Source organism: Salmo trutta, chromosome 5, assembly GCF_901001165.1.
Source record: "Salmo trutta chromosome 5, fSalTru1.1, whole genome shotgun sequence".
Taxonomy (NCBI): Eukaryota; Metazoa; Chordata; class Actinopteri; order Salmoniformes; family Salmonidae; genus Salmo; species Salmo trutta.
In genome coordinates, this window is record NC_042961.1 from 37,709,101 (window position 1) to 37,725,520 (window position 16,420).

At 42.6% G+C, this 16,420-nt stretch overlaps 1 protein-coding gene across 1 annotated transcript in view; it reads right to left on the minus strand.

The window, feature by feature from the left end:
• The window catches only part of tbc1d19 (TBC1 domain family, member 19), a 28,211-nt gene that overhangs the window by 8,116 nt on the left and 3,675 nt on the right, over positions 1-16,420 (minus strand). Inside the window, exons 5-13 of the mRNA XM_029753484.1 lie at positions 15,914-15,988; positions 15,681-15,744; positions 14,905-14,951; positions 14,714-14,824; positions 14,119-14,191; positions 13,620-13,658; positions 10,121-10,233; positions 4,152-4,226; positions 3,896-3,958 (exon numbers count right to left, since the gene is read on the minus strand). Of these exons, the coding sequence (XP_029609344.1) occupies positions 3,896-3,958; positions 4,152-4,226; positions 10,121-10,233; positions 13,620-13,658; positions 14,119-14,191; positions 14,714-14,824; positions 14,905-14,951; positions 15,681-15,744; positions 15,914-15,988 (660 nt within the window). The remainder of the gene's footprint in view (positions 1-3,895; positions 3,959-4,151; positions 4,227-10,120; positions 10,234-13,619; positions 13,659-14,118; positions 14,192-14,713; positions 14,825-14,904; positions 14,952-15,680; positions 15,745-15,913; positions 15,989-16,420) is intronic.

Sequence of the window (16,420 nt, forward strand, 5' to 3'; positions counted from 1 at the left end):
CTGGCCTCCACAAATCACCCGACCTCAACCAACTTGAGATGGTTTGGGTTGAGTTGGATTTGTTTAACACTTTTTTGGTTACTACATGATTCCATATGTGTTATTTCATAGTTTTGATGTCTTCACTATTATGCTACAATGTAGAAAAAATGTTAAATAAAGAAAAACCCTTGAATGAGTTGGTGTGTGCAAACTTTTGACTGCTATGTTATATATATCATTCATGCAATTTCAAGGTTATTTGAGTTGATTTGTGTACCACCAAATTAGCTTGAGAGGATTTTACTGCAACACTGCATCCAAGTTGCTTGACATAGATGTTTCAAAGAGCTGTCAGTCAAGGCAAGCTCATGAATATAATTTCCCCGCCCAATCAGCCTGTCTTTTCAAACTTCATTGTAGTTAGCCATGAGAGAAAAAGTATTTTCAGAATGACTGTTTTCAGAATGACTGAATGTGCAAGGGGTGTGTTGACTTTCACTAGCAACTGTGTCTGCACATACAATATGTAACGTACTAGGCAATTTTTGGGGACCACTTTTGGCTTGTGAGCACAATATTCAGAACTAGGGGCTAAAAAGTATTCAGAATTACCAGAGAATCTCTTTACAATGGAACTGAGCCCAGTCTCTGATGCACTGTCTCTTTTTTATATTTGCGATTTTAGATTAGTCTCTCTCAACCTAAACCTGAGCCGTATATTGAGAGAATTCTACGACTGCATAGCGAGTTCAGGAACAGTCAATTTTGATGATTTATCAGTGCCGAGCGGATAAGCAACTACAGACCAGTATCCCTTCTTTCTTTTCTCTCCAAAACTCTTGAACGTGCCGTCCTTGGCCAGCTCTCCTGCTATCTCTCTCAGAACGACCTTCTTGATCCTAATCAGTCAGGTTTCAAGACTGGGCATTCAACTGAGACTGCTCTTCTCTGTGTCACGGAGGCTCTCCGCACTGCTAAAGTTAACTCTCTCTCCTCTGCTCTCATCCTTCTAGACCTATCTGCTGCCTTTGATACTGTGAACCATCAGATCCTCCTCTCCACCCTCTCCGAGCTGGGCATCTCCGGCGCGGCCCACGCTTGGATTGCGTCCTACCTGACAGGTCGCTCCTACCAGGTGGCGTGGCGAGAAGCTGTCTCCGCACCACGTGCTCTCACCACTGGTGTCCCCCAGGGCTCTGTTCTAGGCCCTCTCCTATTCTCGCTATACACCAAGTCACTTGGCTCTGTCATATCCTCACACGGTCTCTCCTATCATTGCTATGCAGACGACACACAATTAATCTTCTCCTTTCCCCCTTCTGACAACCAGGTGGCGAATCGCATCTCTGCATGTCTGGCAGACATATCAGTGTGGATGACGGATCACCACCTCAAGCTGAACCTCGGCAAGACGGAGCTGCTCTTCCTCCCGGGGAAGGACTGCCCGTTCCATGATCTCGCCATCACGGTTGACAACTCCCTTGTGTCCTCCTCCCAGAGTGCTAAGAACCTTGGCGTGATCCTGGACAACACCCTGTCGTTCTCCACTAACATCAAGGCGGTGACCCGATCCTGTAGGTTCATGCTCTACAACATTCGCAGAGTACGACCCTGCCTCACACAGGAAGCGGCGCAGGTCCTAATCCAGGCACTTGTCATCTCCCGTCTGGATTACTGCAACTCGCTGTTGGCTGGGCTCCCTGCCTGTGCCATCAAACCCCTACAACTCATCCAGAACGCCGCAGCCGTCTGGTGTTCAACCTTCCCAAGTTCTCTCACGTCACCCCGCTCCTCCGCTCTCTCCACTGGCTTCCAGTTGAAGCTCGCATCCGCTACAAGACCATGGTGCTTGCCTACGGAGCTGTGAGGGGAACGGCACCTCCGTACCTTCAGGCTCTGATCAGGCCCTACACCCAAACAAGGGCACTGCGTTCATCCACCTCTGGCCTGCTCGCCTCCCTACCTCTGAGGAAGCACAGTTCCCGCTCAGCCCAGTCAAAACTGTTCGCCGCTCTGGCACCCCAATGGTGGAACAATCTCCCTCACGATGCCAGGACAGCGGAGTCAATCACCACCTTCCGGAGACACCTGAAACCCCACCTCTTTAAGGAATACCTGGGATAGGATAAAGTAATCCTTCTAACCCCCCCCCCTTTAAAGGATTTAGATGCACTATTGTAAAGTGTTTGTTCTACTGGATATTATAGGTGAATGCACCAATTTGTAAGTCGCTCTGGATAAGAGCGTCTGCTAAATGACTTAAATGTAAATGTTAAATGTAAGCCACCATAGAGATGATAACCTGTCGTGCCACCGCCGTTCACTAAACCGCTCCCAGCATTCAGCGAAATAGTTACCATCTTTCACTTAAACACGTAAGTAAACAAATAAACCGACAAAGCCAGACTGGAGACATTCATCTGTCACTATAGTGTTGTCTGATGCAAGTATTGGTGGACATATGAAATGCGGTGAAATCAGGTTCTTTGAATGAGCACTTGCTCCAAGTGTTTTGGTTGATAGGGGTATTCAAAACCATGATAGGGGAGCCTCTATATTATATACACTCTTAGAAAAAAAAGGTGCTAAGTAGAACCATACAGGGTTCTTCAGTTTGTCCTCATAGGAGAACCCTTTTTAGTGCTGGGTAGAACCCTTAGCAGAGGGTTCTATATAGAACCCTCTATGTAGGGTTCTTCAAAGAACTCCCTGTATATGGTTCTACCTAGAACCCTCTATGAAGGGTTCTACCAATAACCATTTTATCATCTAAAGGTTCTTCCAAGAACCCTCTATGAACGGGTAGAACCCACCAGCCTTATTAGCCTTTAAAATTGTATTATTTATGACAATACATTACATATATTATGCCTGTCTTTGAGGGCCTAGTTATACACTAACACAGGAGTTAGGAATCTCATATCAGGCCTACAAGTCACATTATGCTTGCTTGCAAAGTGATATGTAATTCCTATTGGAGTCCAGCCAGAGTTAGAATATCCAACAAGTGGAATTGTTAATCACCCATAACCTGCATTCAGAATAACTGCCAGGGTAGGGAAGATTGAATACTGAGACTACCTCAATCATCTAAACTGGAACAACCATCTCAGTAACGGGTACAATAAATCCAATTACTAACAGAATGGGTTAGTTTGGAAAACTGAATGTTATTTATCTTTGTGTAGCATAACATTTATCAACCAATCAATGTACATGCAAAAACACAGATATTAAAGTAAAACAAACAATTCGGAAAATCTCCCTGCAATAGAGCATGCTGAGAAATATTATGTATGGTTCTATGTAGAACCGTTCTTGCCTTCCAAAGAATCCTTCTTGCCTCCCAAAGAATCAGTAAAGAACCCTTTCTTCCAAAAATGGTTCTTAGGATGTTAAAGGTTATAGGTAGAACACTTTGACTTACAAAGAACCCTTGTCTTCCAAATAGGGTTCTTCTGATCAAAACGGTTCTTGGTAGAACCCTATCCCTCTGCAAATAACCGTTGTGGAACCCTTTTTTTTTTAAAGAGTGTATAATTGTGTGTGTAACTATATCTGTTAGAATGGAATATTGTGAATGTAGGAGTGAGAGTAGTTTAGTCTAGTGGTATTCTATAGTCTGAGGTCAGTGTTATTTTTACCACCATTATCTCCCCTCTGTGTACACGCTCTAACCTAACACAACCTACATAGATAACACTCAGTCTTCTGTATATATGTATGCATTCATATCTAGTGTTAAAAGGACATTCTAATAGAACGGAAGGATACTGCTGAGTAGGTGCTTGAGAGAGAGAGAGAGAGAGAGAGAGAGAGAGAGAGAGAGAGAGAGAGAGTGAAAAAAGAGAGAGTGAAAGAGAGATAGAGATGGAAAGAGAGAAATGGATGAGGGAAAATGAGTCACACTCACCTGATACAGGAAATCTTCAAACACAAAGTAGTAGTCATCATTACTCGCAGTCAGTTTCACATCCTGGAGAAAACAAAGTAAGGATAATTGACAGCAAAACAAAGATATAAGAAATAAATACCTGACATCACTACTAATTTGTAAAGAACATAACAGATGAGAAAATAAATAAAACCAAGGTTCTCAACAACCATACGTGTTTGCATGTGCTGTGTTGTTAGTGTTTCCCTGCTTGTATTGGCACACCAAAGCCTACCTTGTAGATGAGGTTGTCCACCAGCAGGTCATGGTGTATGACCCCTGCCTTCAGCTGCTCATAATGCATCACATCCTGTCCAACAAAACATCACAGTCAGTCAATTACAAATCACATCAAACTAAAAGATACAACCTCCACAGTATGTACAAATAATATGGGACAATCATTTATTCAAATTATTGACCATTCAATCCAATACAGAAAGTGGGTCTAAACTAAAGAAACTAAAGACAGCAGCATTCATTCTGTTTGCCCTCCCTCTACTACAATAATCTATTTGAATTGAAGTACTACTACTACTATCTGATGTCCTTAAACCACCTTGTGTATTTTGTCAAATTTATGTGCTCATTAACATTGACATGACCATGACTTAGTCAGACGAAGAGGCAAGATTAATGTTATGGGAAGTATTTCAACACTTACACACTTCACACCACATAGTTAACATCAGAATGTCTCCGGTCTGATAAAAGCTATCATAAAAAAACAAAGTTACAGAAGACAGGGAGGAAAAGAGGAATAAAACCTAAACTCTGACAGACTTCAAGCACTTTGGCAATCAGAGACTGGTGGGAGAAAAAGAGAGATGAAGTTCAAGTTGCTTGTCCATGTCAAGAGGTAGGGCTTCCCAGACATATTCAAAACACCCAAGATGGATATCGTCAATTTGAGACATTAAAATTCCCTTTAAAACATTAAAGGGGCAATCTACGATTGCTCCATACAGTGCCTTCGGAAAGTATTTAAACCCCTTGACTTTTTCCACATTTTGTTACGTTACAGCCTTATTCTAAAATGTATTAAAATATTTTTCCCTCAGCAATCTACACACAATACCCCATAATGACGAAGTGAAAACAGTTTAGAAATTTTTTCAAATGTATTAAAAATAAAAAACAGAAATATCTGAATACTTATGTAAATAAGGTATTTTGCTATGAGACTCGGAATTCAGCTCCGGTGCTCCTGTTTCCATTGATCATCCTTCAGATGTTTCTACAACTTGAATGGAGTCCACCTGTTGTAAATTCCATTGATTGGACATGATTTGGAAAAGCACACACAAACGTGTCTTTATAAGGTCCCACAGTTGACTGTGCATGTCGGAGCAAAAACCAAGCCGAGGTCGAAGGAATTGTCCGTTGAGCACCGAGGCAGGATTGTGTCGACGCACAGATCTGGGGAAGGGTACCACTCTGACAGAGCTCTAGAGTACCTCTGTGGAGATGGGAGAACCTTCCAGAAGGACAACCATCTCTGCAGCACTTCACCAATCAGGCCATTATGGCAGAATGGCCAGAAGGAGGCCACTCCTTAGTAAAAAGCACATGACAGTCCGCTTGCAGTTTGCCAAAAGGCACCTAAAGACTCTCAAACCATGAGAAAAAAGATTATCTGGTCTGATGTAACCAATATTGAACTCTTTGGCCTGAATGCCAAGCGTCACCTCTAGAAGAAACCTGGCACCATCTCTTCGGTGAAGCATGGTGGTGGCAGCATCATGCTGTTGGGATGTTTTTCAGCAGCAGGTACTGGGAGACTAGTCAGGATCGAGGGAAAGATGAACGGAGCAAAGTACAGATAGACCATAGTACCCTCCAAACTCGTCATTAAGCTCGAAACCCTGGGTCTCGACCCCGCCCTGTGCAATTGGGTCCTGGACTTCCTGACGGGCCGCCCCCAGGTGGTGAGGGTAGGTAACAGCATCTCTACCTCTCTGATCCTCAACAATGGGGGCCTCACAAGGGTGCGTTCTCAACCCTCTCCTGTACTCCCTTGCTCACCCATGCACGCCTCCAACTCAATCATCAAGTTTGCAGACGACACTACAGTGGTAGGCTTGATTACCAACAACAACGAGACGGCCTACAAGGAGGAGGTGAGGGCCCTTGGAGTGTGGTGTCAGGAAAATAACCTCACACTCAATGTCAACAAAACAAAGGAGATGATCGTGGACTTCAGGAAACAGCAGAGGGAGCAGCCCCCTATCCACATCGAAGAGACAGTAGTGGAGAGGGTGGAAAGTTGTATGTTCCTCGGCGTACACATCACAGACAAACTGAAATGGTCCACCCACACAGACAGCGTTGTGAAGAAGGCGCAGCAGCGCCTCTTCAACCTCAGGAGGCTGAAGAAATTTGTCTTGTCACTCAAAACACTCACAAACTTTTACAGATGCACAATCGAGAGCATCCTGTCGGGCTGTATTACCGCCTGGTATGGCAACTGCTCCGCCCACAACTGTAAGGCTCTCCAGAGGGTAGTGAGGTCTGCACAACGCATCACCGGGGGCAAACTACCTGCCCTCCAGGACACCTACACCACCCGATGTCACAGGAAGGCCAAAAAGATCATGAAAGACTACAACCACCCGAGCCACTGCCTGTTCACCCCGCTATCATCCAAAAGTCGAGGTCAGTACAGGTGCATCAAAGCGGGGACCGAGAGACTGAAAAACAGCTTCTTTCTCAAGGCCATCAGACTGTTAAACAGCCATCACTAACATTGAGTGGCTGCTGCAATCATACTGACTCAACTCTAGCCACTTTAATAATGGAAAAATTTATGTAATAAATGTATCACTAGCCACTTTAAACAATGCCACTTTATATAATGTTTACATACCCTACATTACTCATCTCATATGTATATACTGTACTCTATACCATCTACTGCATCTTGCCTATGCCATTCGGCCATTACTCATTCATATATTTGTATGTACATATTCTTATTCATTCCTTTACACTTGTGTGTATAAGGTAGTTGTTGTGAAATTGTTAGCTTAGATTACTTGTTAGATATTACTGCATGGTCGGAACTAGAAGCACAAGCATTTCGCTACACTCACATTAACATCTGCTAACCATGTGTATGTGACAAATAACATTTGATTTGATTTGAGATCCTTGATGAAAACCTGCTACAGAGCGCTCAAGACCTCAGATTGGGGCGAAGGTTCACCTTTCAACAGGACAACGACCCTAAGCACACAGCCAAGACAACGCATTCTCTGAATGTCCTTGAGTTACCCAGCCAGAGCCCGGACTTGAACCCGGTCGAACATCTCTGGAGAGACCTGAAAATAGCTGTGCAGCGACGCTCCCCATCCAACCTGACAGAGCTTGAGAGGATCTGCAGAGAAGAATGGGAGAAACTCCCCAAATACAGGTGTGCCAAGCTTGTAGCGTCAGACCCAAGAAGACTCAATGCTGTAATCGCTGCATTAACAAAGTACTGAGTAAAGGGTCTGAATACTTATGGAAATGTGATATTTCAGTTTTTTTTGTATTTGATGAATTAGCAAACATTTCTAAAAACCTGTTTGTGCTTTGTCATTATGGGGTATTGTGTGTAGATTGATGAGGAAAAAATACACTTTAATCCATTTTAGAATACGGCTGTAACGTAACAAAATGTGGAAAAAGTCAAGGGGTCTGAATACTTTCCGAAGACACTGCAAATGTTTTGACTTTTAACTTAATGACATATACTCATTGATTCTTGAAGAATATAACTTATAAAAGCCTCATTTGCTTAGTTCAACTGTCGTAGCCCACCAGAACCTAAAATATAAGATTGTTTTATTGCAATGTTTGTAAACAATGTAATTGCAAACAAACACTGTATAGCCTCAAAACATTGAAAAAACTCTCATTTTGATATTATGGATGGTAGGTACTTGCATCAATAGCTCTCCTTATCAACTGTATGTATGCACTATCTGTGTTGCTCTTGCCAACCCCCATTGTCCCACCTCTGAGAAGCAGAGGTTCTGTTGTGATCATGTAGGTCTGATATCTGATTTGTTAACTTTACAGTAATGCGATTAGTCACCAACTCAGATTTTGAATCCAAACAACTCAGATGATATAAAAGATTAGATTCATTGTCTCTCTCTTTTGTTCCTGAACTGCTGTGGTGAGAATATCTCTCTCTCAATTCAATCCAAAGTGCTGTATTGGCATGGAAAACATGTGTTTACATTTCCAAAGCAAGTGAAATAGTCTTAACTATAGTCTCTTGCACATTGATATTTATCTTATGGAGTCGGATATTTCCTTTAATAGGATAACTGCTTAGTCTTATTGTGGGTCACTTGTGAGGTAGTTATAATATCATATGTATCAAATATTACCCCAGTAACAAGTGATCACGGTAGGATGTCATACATTTTATAGAACTAGAAGACGACACAGGACGTATAAGGGAAACCCAAATCCATTTATTGTTTGAATAAATCAGACCCTTTTATTTGAAAACAGCCTCAAGCAGTGTTTGTGTTTACTGAGGTTCTCAATCACAAACATCAATAAGATTCAAATGAATATGTAACTTAAACTTGTCATTCACATTAACTTTCCTCTCTGTCCTTTGGATGACAAGGCAAGTACTGTATCTCCACAACAATACTTTCAGATTGACGTTTCAACCCTTGAGATTTCAACTTAACTGCTTTGCCATGCTTGACTTACAGTACCTTAAGGGCATTGTGTACACAACTGCTTCTGTGCCACAGGGCAGCTGTACGTGGCTGTACATAAGGAACCTATGCCATACATAGTGGCTCTATCCATTGCCCCGGGGGAAGCCCTGTCTCCTTGGCGAGGCCCTTAAAGGCATCCGTCCATCTATTAGCCTGTCTGCGCTGGAGAACCCTTACCCTTATTAACATGAGGGATTGTGGGATGCGGGCTACGTCATAGGCGAGTTGATGGGTGGTGGGTGACGGTGGTTATCTGGGACATAGTGGGCGTGTTGTTTAAAAGGATGGTGGTGATTGGTTAATACAACCTACAGGTCATCCTTGAAGATGTTTAGGTTATACTGCAGTAACATAAATCTCTGTGCATTGACACAATATCCTGAGTGTCCTGATATGTCATACAATACCACCATGTCATACACGCTAGAGCTAGTGGCACACAGATTACGGATAGTGGACAGTCCTCTCTCCTGTCCTGAACGTAACTCTGTTTGTCCTACTGTCGAACCTGGTTAAGGTAATGCTCTACAGACCTCCGCTGGATCCCTGTAACTCTCCTAGGGGGATCAATCTTCCCACGATAAGGGCATTGTTTAATCGGCCCGCGACGAGGCGGGGGTCCGTTCCTTGGGTTATACAAATGCGGAGGGGCACGGCCATTTGCCACACAGGGAGCAGGCCCTCTTGTTTGAGCTAACTTTGCTAAATCGCACCAGTTTGATTACGTTGGCGGTCACAGTGCCCTGGGACGAGTTACGGCAGGATGGCGTAAACACGGGCACCACTAATTTATAGCCCGAGGATCGCCTCCAGCTGCATGAACCTGTACTAAAACTAGGCATTCAGTCTATAAAATACGTATACGTATCTACATGTACAATAAGTGAATTCCTTTAGGACAATGTCTAATGCCAATGGAAAGATGTTTTTTTGCTAGATTTGACGGTTCAACCAACTGTAATGCTTGCTAAATCTAATCGCATGCAACCTCCTTTACTGGAGAACTGATTTGAAGCTACGCAAGTGGTAACATCCATAAATACTCATAAATATAAATTAGGATAAACATACGTGCCCCCACATTAACATACAGCCAATGTATGGAGAAGAAACAACACAGGTAAATATGACCGGAGTTTCCTTTCTATCAAAAAGACCCTCCTAAACAGTTCCTCTTCCAGTGTGAATGATGGAGATAGGTCATGTCAACCATTAACACTGGAGAGGGTTCAGAGAGTGAAAGAGAAGGTTCAGGAAGAGGTGAGCAACTTCAAGCCCTAGAGAAAAATGGGTCTTGGGAATCGCAACAGCTGTGTGTGCCTGGCAGTTTCATAACAAACACAGGCAGACGGAGAGAAAACCCAGAGTAGCAGGTACAACACCATGGTCTTTAACATTAACATAATGATACATTAATCTACAAAAGATTGGTTACCAGTTAACCAGGCAGCATAGTGTATGTCTGTGTGTGCATTACCTCAGGCTCATTGGTGGAGTTGAGGATGAGGGCCCAGAGGTCAGCTCGTAGGCCAGTGGGACATCCCTGTCTACTGTACTGCTGGGCTGCTGCACTGTCCTGCTCATTTACCACTGGAACAACACACACAGAGGACACACTCATAACACAACAATACTATAGCAGTGGTTACATTATAGCACAACTGAGAGAGATCTACTTCGTATACATTTAAATACTTTAATTTGAATTCACAATGAAAATAAATATTTCACACACCACTGACTCACACCGCTGTAAACATACCAGGACCATAGCAAAATGTCTCACTGTCATTATAGCAGCACGAGTTTCCCCTTCTGTTGAACACACAACTAAAGCAAACTCTGACTTCAACCGATCAGACCAGACCTATCTGAATCTGAACCTTCCATCTTGCTCCTTCCACTACGACAGGTCCCAAACGCACATGGCCCTTGACTCCACTTACTCCAGGTGTCGGAGAGCCAATAACACACTCCAACATAAACATTCTGCCCTCTTGTTCCTCTTTAATCGGCATTTAGAGTGCTATCCTCACTTGGTCTACCGTCCCCTTGGCCATCGGGGTGTTAAAACACATTCCTACCCATGTAGAACACACTGAGGGCACTAAGGAGACGTACACAAAATTAGTCCTTGTATTATTGTGTCCCCCGGCCATGCCTGGACTCTGATTCAGCCCTATACCCTATAAGAGGCGCCCCCGCTAATGTTTACATTAGGCTCAGCATACAGGGACAGGGTAGAGTGCAAAAGTGTAAGGGAGACTAGGCCACTTGAGAGGGTGAAGGAGAGGATTAGTTATGGCAGGAGCTACCTTTAGGGGTTTCCCATGGGAGGGGGGTGAGAGGTGTGTGTGGTCTTGTTCTTCTATCCTCGTGGAGACCTGAAATCTTCAAAAGTCCCCAAAGGGTAGTATAACAAGGAAAATTATATTTAAATCTTGAGTTAAGTTTAGGGTTAAGGTAGGGGTTAGGGAAAGTAAGATTTTGAATGGAAATCCATTTTAGGTCTCCACGAGAATAGAACAACAAGTGTGTGTGTGTGTGTGTGTGTGTGTTAGGGCTGGGCGGTAAACCGTATTTGACTATATACTGGTATTGATGCACGGGCAGTATAACGGTATTTCAATGTTTGGCTTTTTAAATGTGATACACCACTCCGTTTTTATAGTTTACTCCGCTACTTGAGTCGTCTCTCCCCACCCCTCTCTTGTCACTTAAGGAGCGCAGTTGTTGACCGTTCACTCTTGACTTCAATCTTCATGGTCAATGCAGCAGATACAATATGTTGATGACAACGATTACGATATCCACTTTGCTTCTTAATATAAAGCCACAAGCATTCTATAATTACAATATTAGTTTGTGTATCTTACTGTCTGCAAACAGCAAGTTTGTCTTTTCTTACCAAGATGTGGCTGAAATAAATTGTGTTAGCCGCTAATGCTAATCGCTAGTTCGCTGGCTAGCTAATAATTTTTTTTTATAAATGAAACCTTTATTTAGGCAAGTCAGTTAAGAACAAATATTTATTTTACAATGACGGCCTACCCTCCCCTAACCCTGATAATGCCGAGCCAATTGTGCACTGCCCTATGGGATTCCTGATCATGGCCAGTTGTGATACATCCCAGGATCGAACCAGGGTCTGTAGTGACGCCTCTAGCACTGAGATGCAGTGCCTTAGACCGCTGCGCCACTCGGGAGTCAATAAATAAATGTACTGAGTCAGAACAAATACAGCCTGATAGCAGTGCTGGTGTTGGCCTAAATAAGCAAGTTGTTTGTGCAAGAGTTTCTTCTAAATCAGAGCGGAATATGCAAAGCACTAATAAGTTAGCCTCATAAAGTAAGAGAAAACATTTAATGTAGCCAAAGAGTATAGGGTCCCACTCCCCTGAGAAACACTGACCAAAACTTTGGTTTCTACCCTGTCACAACAACGCCTCCATAGATATTGTGGGGCGGCAGGTAGCCTAGTGGTTAGAGCGTTGGACTAGTAACTGAAAGGTTGCAAGATCGAATCCCCGAGCTGACAAGGTAAAAATCTGTCGTTCAGCCCCTAAACAGCCCACTGTTCCTAGGCCGTCATTGAAAATAAGAATTCTTCTTAACTGACTTGCCTAGTTAAATACATATAAAATATTCTAATTCTGGCTTTTTCATTCGTTGTCATGTCAAACAACACTGTATTCAAAGTGTCCACTATTACATTCTAACTATAGAATAATATTGTTATTATTATTTTTCCATGCTGAAGAAAAATATAAATGCAGCTTGCAACAATTTCTAATATTTTACTGAGTTACAATTCATATGAGGAAATCGGTCAATTCAAATTAATTAATTAGGCCCTGATCTATGTATTTCACCTGACTGGGAATACAGATACGCATCTGTTGGTCACAGATACCTTAAAAGAAATGGGCCTCACAACGGGCCTCTGGATCTCGTCACAGTATATCTGTGCATTAGAATTGCCATTGATAAAATGCAATAGTGTTCATTGTCCGTAGCTTATGCCTGCCCATACAATAACCCCACCGTCACCCAGGGGCACTCTGTTCACAACGTTGACATCAGCAAACCACTCGCCCACATGACGCCATACACGTGGTCTGCGGTTGTGAGGCTGGTTGGACTTTCTGCCAAATTCTCTAAAACGATGTTGGAGGCAGCTTATGGTAGAGAAATTAACTTTGAATTATCTGGCAACACCTCCGGTGGACATTCCTGCAGTCAGCCTGCCAATTGCAAGCTCCCTCAAAACATCTGTGGCATTGTGTTGTGTGACAAAACTGTACATTTTAGAGTGTCCCCAGTACAAGGTGCACCTGTGTAATGATCATGCTGTATAATCAGCTTCTTGATATGCCACACCTGTCAGGGGATTATCTTGGCAAATGAGAAATGCTCACTAACAGGGATGTAAACAAATTTGTGAACAAGAGAAATATGCTTTCTGTGCATATGGAACATTTCTGGGACCTTTTATTTCAGCTCATGTTGCGTTTATATTTATATTTTTGATGAGTGTAAATTGCAAGTCATATGGTAATTGCCCGTATCGTGCAGCCCTATGTGGCAGTGTAGAAATTAACTCAAATTCTATCACCTTTTGGTTGACGTTTGATTGAACAGTATAAAACAATCAGAATGAAGAAAGACCCATTGAAATCACTTAAAATGTACAGTATGTTTTGCCGCCCTACGGTCATTCACAACTCATAAAGCCAATTTAGAACTTTTATATTATTCCAAAACATAAAATTGAAAAATATTGTGATATATTTGGGCCATATCACCCAGCCCTAGTGTGTGTGTGCGCATGAGTACATGCAGTACCAAATGTCCCACTTTAATGTCAGGAAGACATTTTCCAGGGAGGACCAACTGGCTACGATACAAAAAGAGAGATACACACTATTAAATAAATAGGATCCCAAATGAACCAGCCATCTATCTATCTATCTTACCTTTCTTCCCGATGCGAATATGCTCGCTTTCAAACAAATCTGCCCGGCGATATGAAAAAGAGGGACAACAAAAATATATCAGTTGTCAGCCTGAAGTGGATCCGTTTCCAAAACGGACTACTGTATCAGTTGGATTTACAAACAAAAGTCTATGAATACAATGATATTTAAATCCTTCTTAGACACACAGATATTGCTTGAGAGATGCCAGATGGCCGAATGGCATGAGAAACATTTACACAAACTGATAAGATATCAACTGAAATGTTCTTTATTTATCCCGATTTATTTCTATATTTGCTAGGTAAACATGTTTTTCTCTGATGATTTTGAATGATTTTCTGTAGACCTAGAAGTTCTTCCAACTTGATATGGAATATGAATTATCGCTAAATGATCCATCATTCACCATTTCAAAGCTTTGTTTATAGGCCGGAAAGTATGAGTATTTTCATCAGGACACAGAACGCAAGCTCAGTGCATGTTAATTGAGTTTTACCTGGAGGTACGTGTGTATGGTCGTCAATACCCAGCTGCCCCGTGGTCAGGCTCAACTCTGAATAGGCCTCTCTCTGAGGGGACAAAACATACAAATCGAAGTAAACGCCATTGAATCGTCAATAAACACAAATCATCTGGGATTTACTATGAGTAGGTCTTTCAAGTGAGATACTGTAAATAATACTACTCCATGTATTACATGCACTGTATGAATACACACACGCAGACAAACAGTTCCTGTTCTCCTAAAGAGCTGTCAAACTCATTCCATGGGGGGCCAAGTATCTGACAGTTTTTGGGTTTACCGTTCGATTAAGACATAGACAACCAGGGGAGGGGAGTTCCTTACTAATGAGTGACCTTATTTCATCCATCAAGGGAGGAGCGAAAACCCGCAGACACACTGCCCTCCGTGGAATGAGTTTGACACGTGCCCTAAAGTATAAATGTATAACACAGATGGTTCAGAATGACACACACAGATGGTTCAGATCAAGTGTTTCTCCTACCACCTGTGGAACGACACACAGACACAGACAGACACACACGCACACCACAGACAAACACAGACACACACACAGTATTCCCCCTACCATCTGAGGTATGTCTCTGTCGTGGAGGGGCACCTGGATGAGGCCCCAGTGACTCTTTGCGCTGGCCTCCTCACTGCTGTCATGGTTTGGGTTCCGTAGGCTGATCAGCACCTGGGAATTATGGGAAATGGAGTAACTTGGAATATTAAGTCGCCGATCAGAACATATTGATTGAGATGAAGTCAATTTACCTCCAGAAAGTCTTTGGGAGCATAGACAGGCCTGAAACGACTTAGATCTGTACAAAAGGACAAAGACAGAGGAGCATTAAAGTTTTTGTTGCTAATAAAAATATTGTAGTTATAACATAGATATAACAATGTAATTACAACATAGCACAGATGCTGGGTGGATAGTTGCATCATCAAGCTAACTTTGGTGACCATTGAATGGGTCATTAAAGTTAACCTGATAATGCAACCATCCATAGTATGTGTTGGCAAAATAAACATTAATTTTGGTCATCTCCAATGGAGAAAAATGGTATAACGTCTTCGCTGGAAAGAGAATTCCCAGCAAAGTCAGGCAGTTAGAAGTTTTCATCTTCAGTCTAAGTCAAGTGCATGGTCAGTCAATAAAGAGAGCATGTTAAGGTTGGAAGGGGAGTTCCACACGCTATCGGAGCGAGGCAAGGCCCAGGGGTCTGGTTATCCTCTGGATTCACAAGGCCTGCTGTTTATGCCAAGGCCCGGCACACACTCGTAAATGTTACCATACCGCCTTCTCAGTTAGCATTGTTAGACAGAGTAATGTGCACACGCAGAGTTAATTAAGGTAATGCACCTACGCAAGAGGTATATAAGTATAAATGACACACACACACACACACACACACACACACACACACACACACACACACAGCCTTAATTACAATGGCATGGGTTACATCCTCCTGCAATGTTAAAATAACCCCAGTTAATCCACACTCATAAACGGTATCATCAACATGGAGTTTGAAGGTAAAGACCTGGTTCGTCTGTCCCCATCTCGTTCCACTTGTTGGTCAACTCCTTCTGTTCCACAGCTGGCCTCTACAAAACAGAAAATTAAGAATGGTCAATAAAGTAGTTTGTCAATAGACTGAAGACATTAACACAAATATATACTGACACACAGGGCCCTCTGTGAATATTCTTGAATACCTCATCTTAGGTTGAGTACCCTTTTACATGCTGTCATAAACTACTTTACACGGTTTACCTTACGAGCCAAGGGTACACCCAGCTCTGTGCACATGCTGTTCAGGCTTTTGAGGATACGCTTCTCCCAGTTTACCTGTAGGGGAAGACACACACAAGCATAGACACACACACACACACACACACACACACACGCACACACACACACACACACACACACACACAGTTAACTTAACGACATTACAAAGACAACGCTGAGCAGAGTTTTTCCTGGAGCTTAGGTGGTGGGCGTGGCAGGGGTGTGGTCAGAGGAGTGGTGGGCCCATCAGAATTTTTGAGAACATTTTATAGGTCCCCATCTTGGCGATGTAGATATACTTGTGCATTTCAAAGCCAATTTTCCTGCAAATTTACAAATGTTTCCATGGAGCTGAGAGAATTCTTTGGAATATTAAAGCTAATTTCCTGCAATTCTACACATTTTGCCATGCAGTTTTAAGGCAAATTTCCTGCAATTCAATGCACTTTTACACTGTTAGGCGGCCCACCCAAGAATTTTTATGGATTT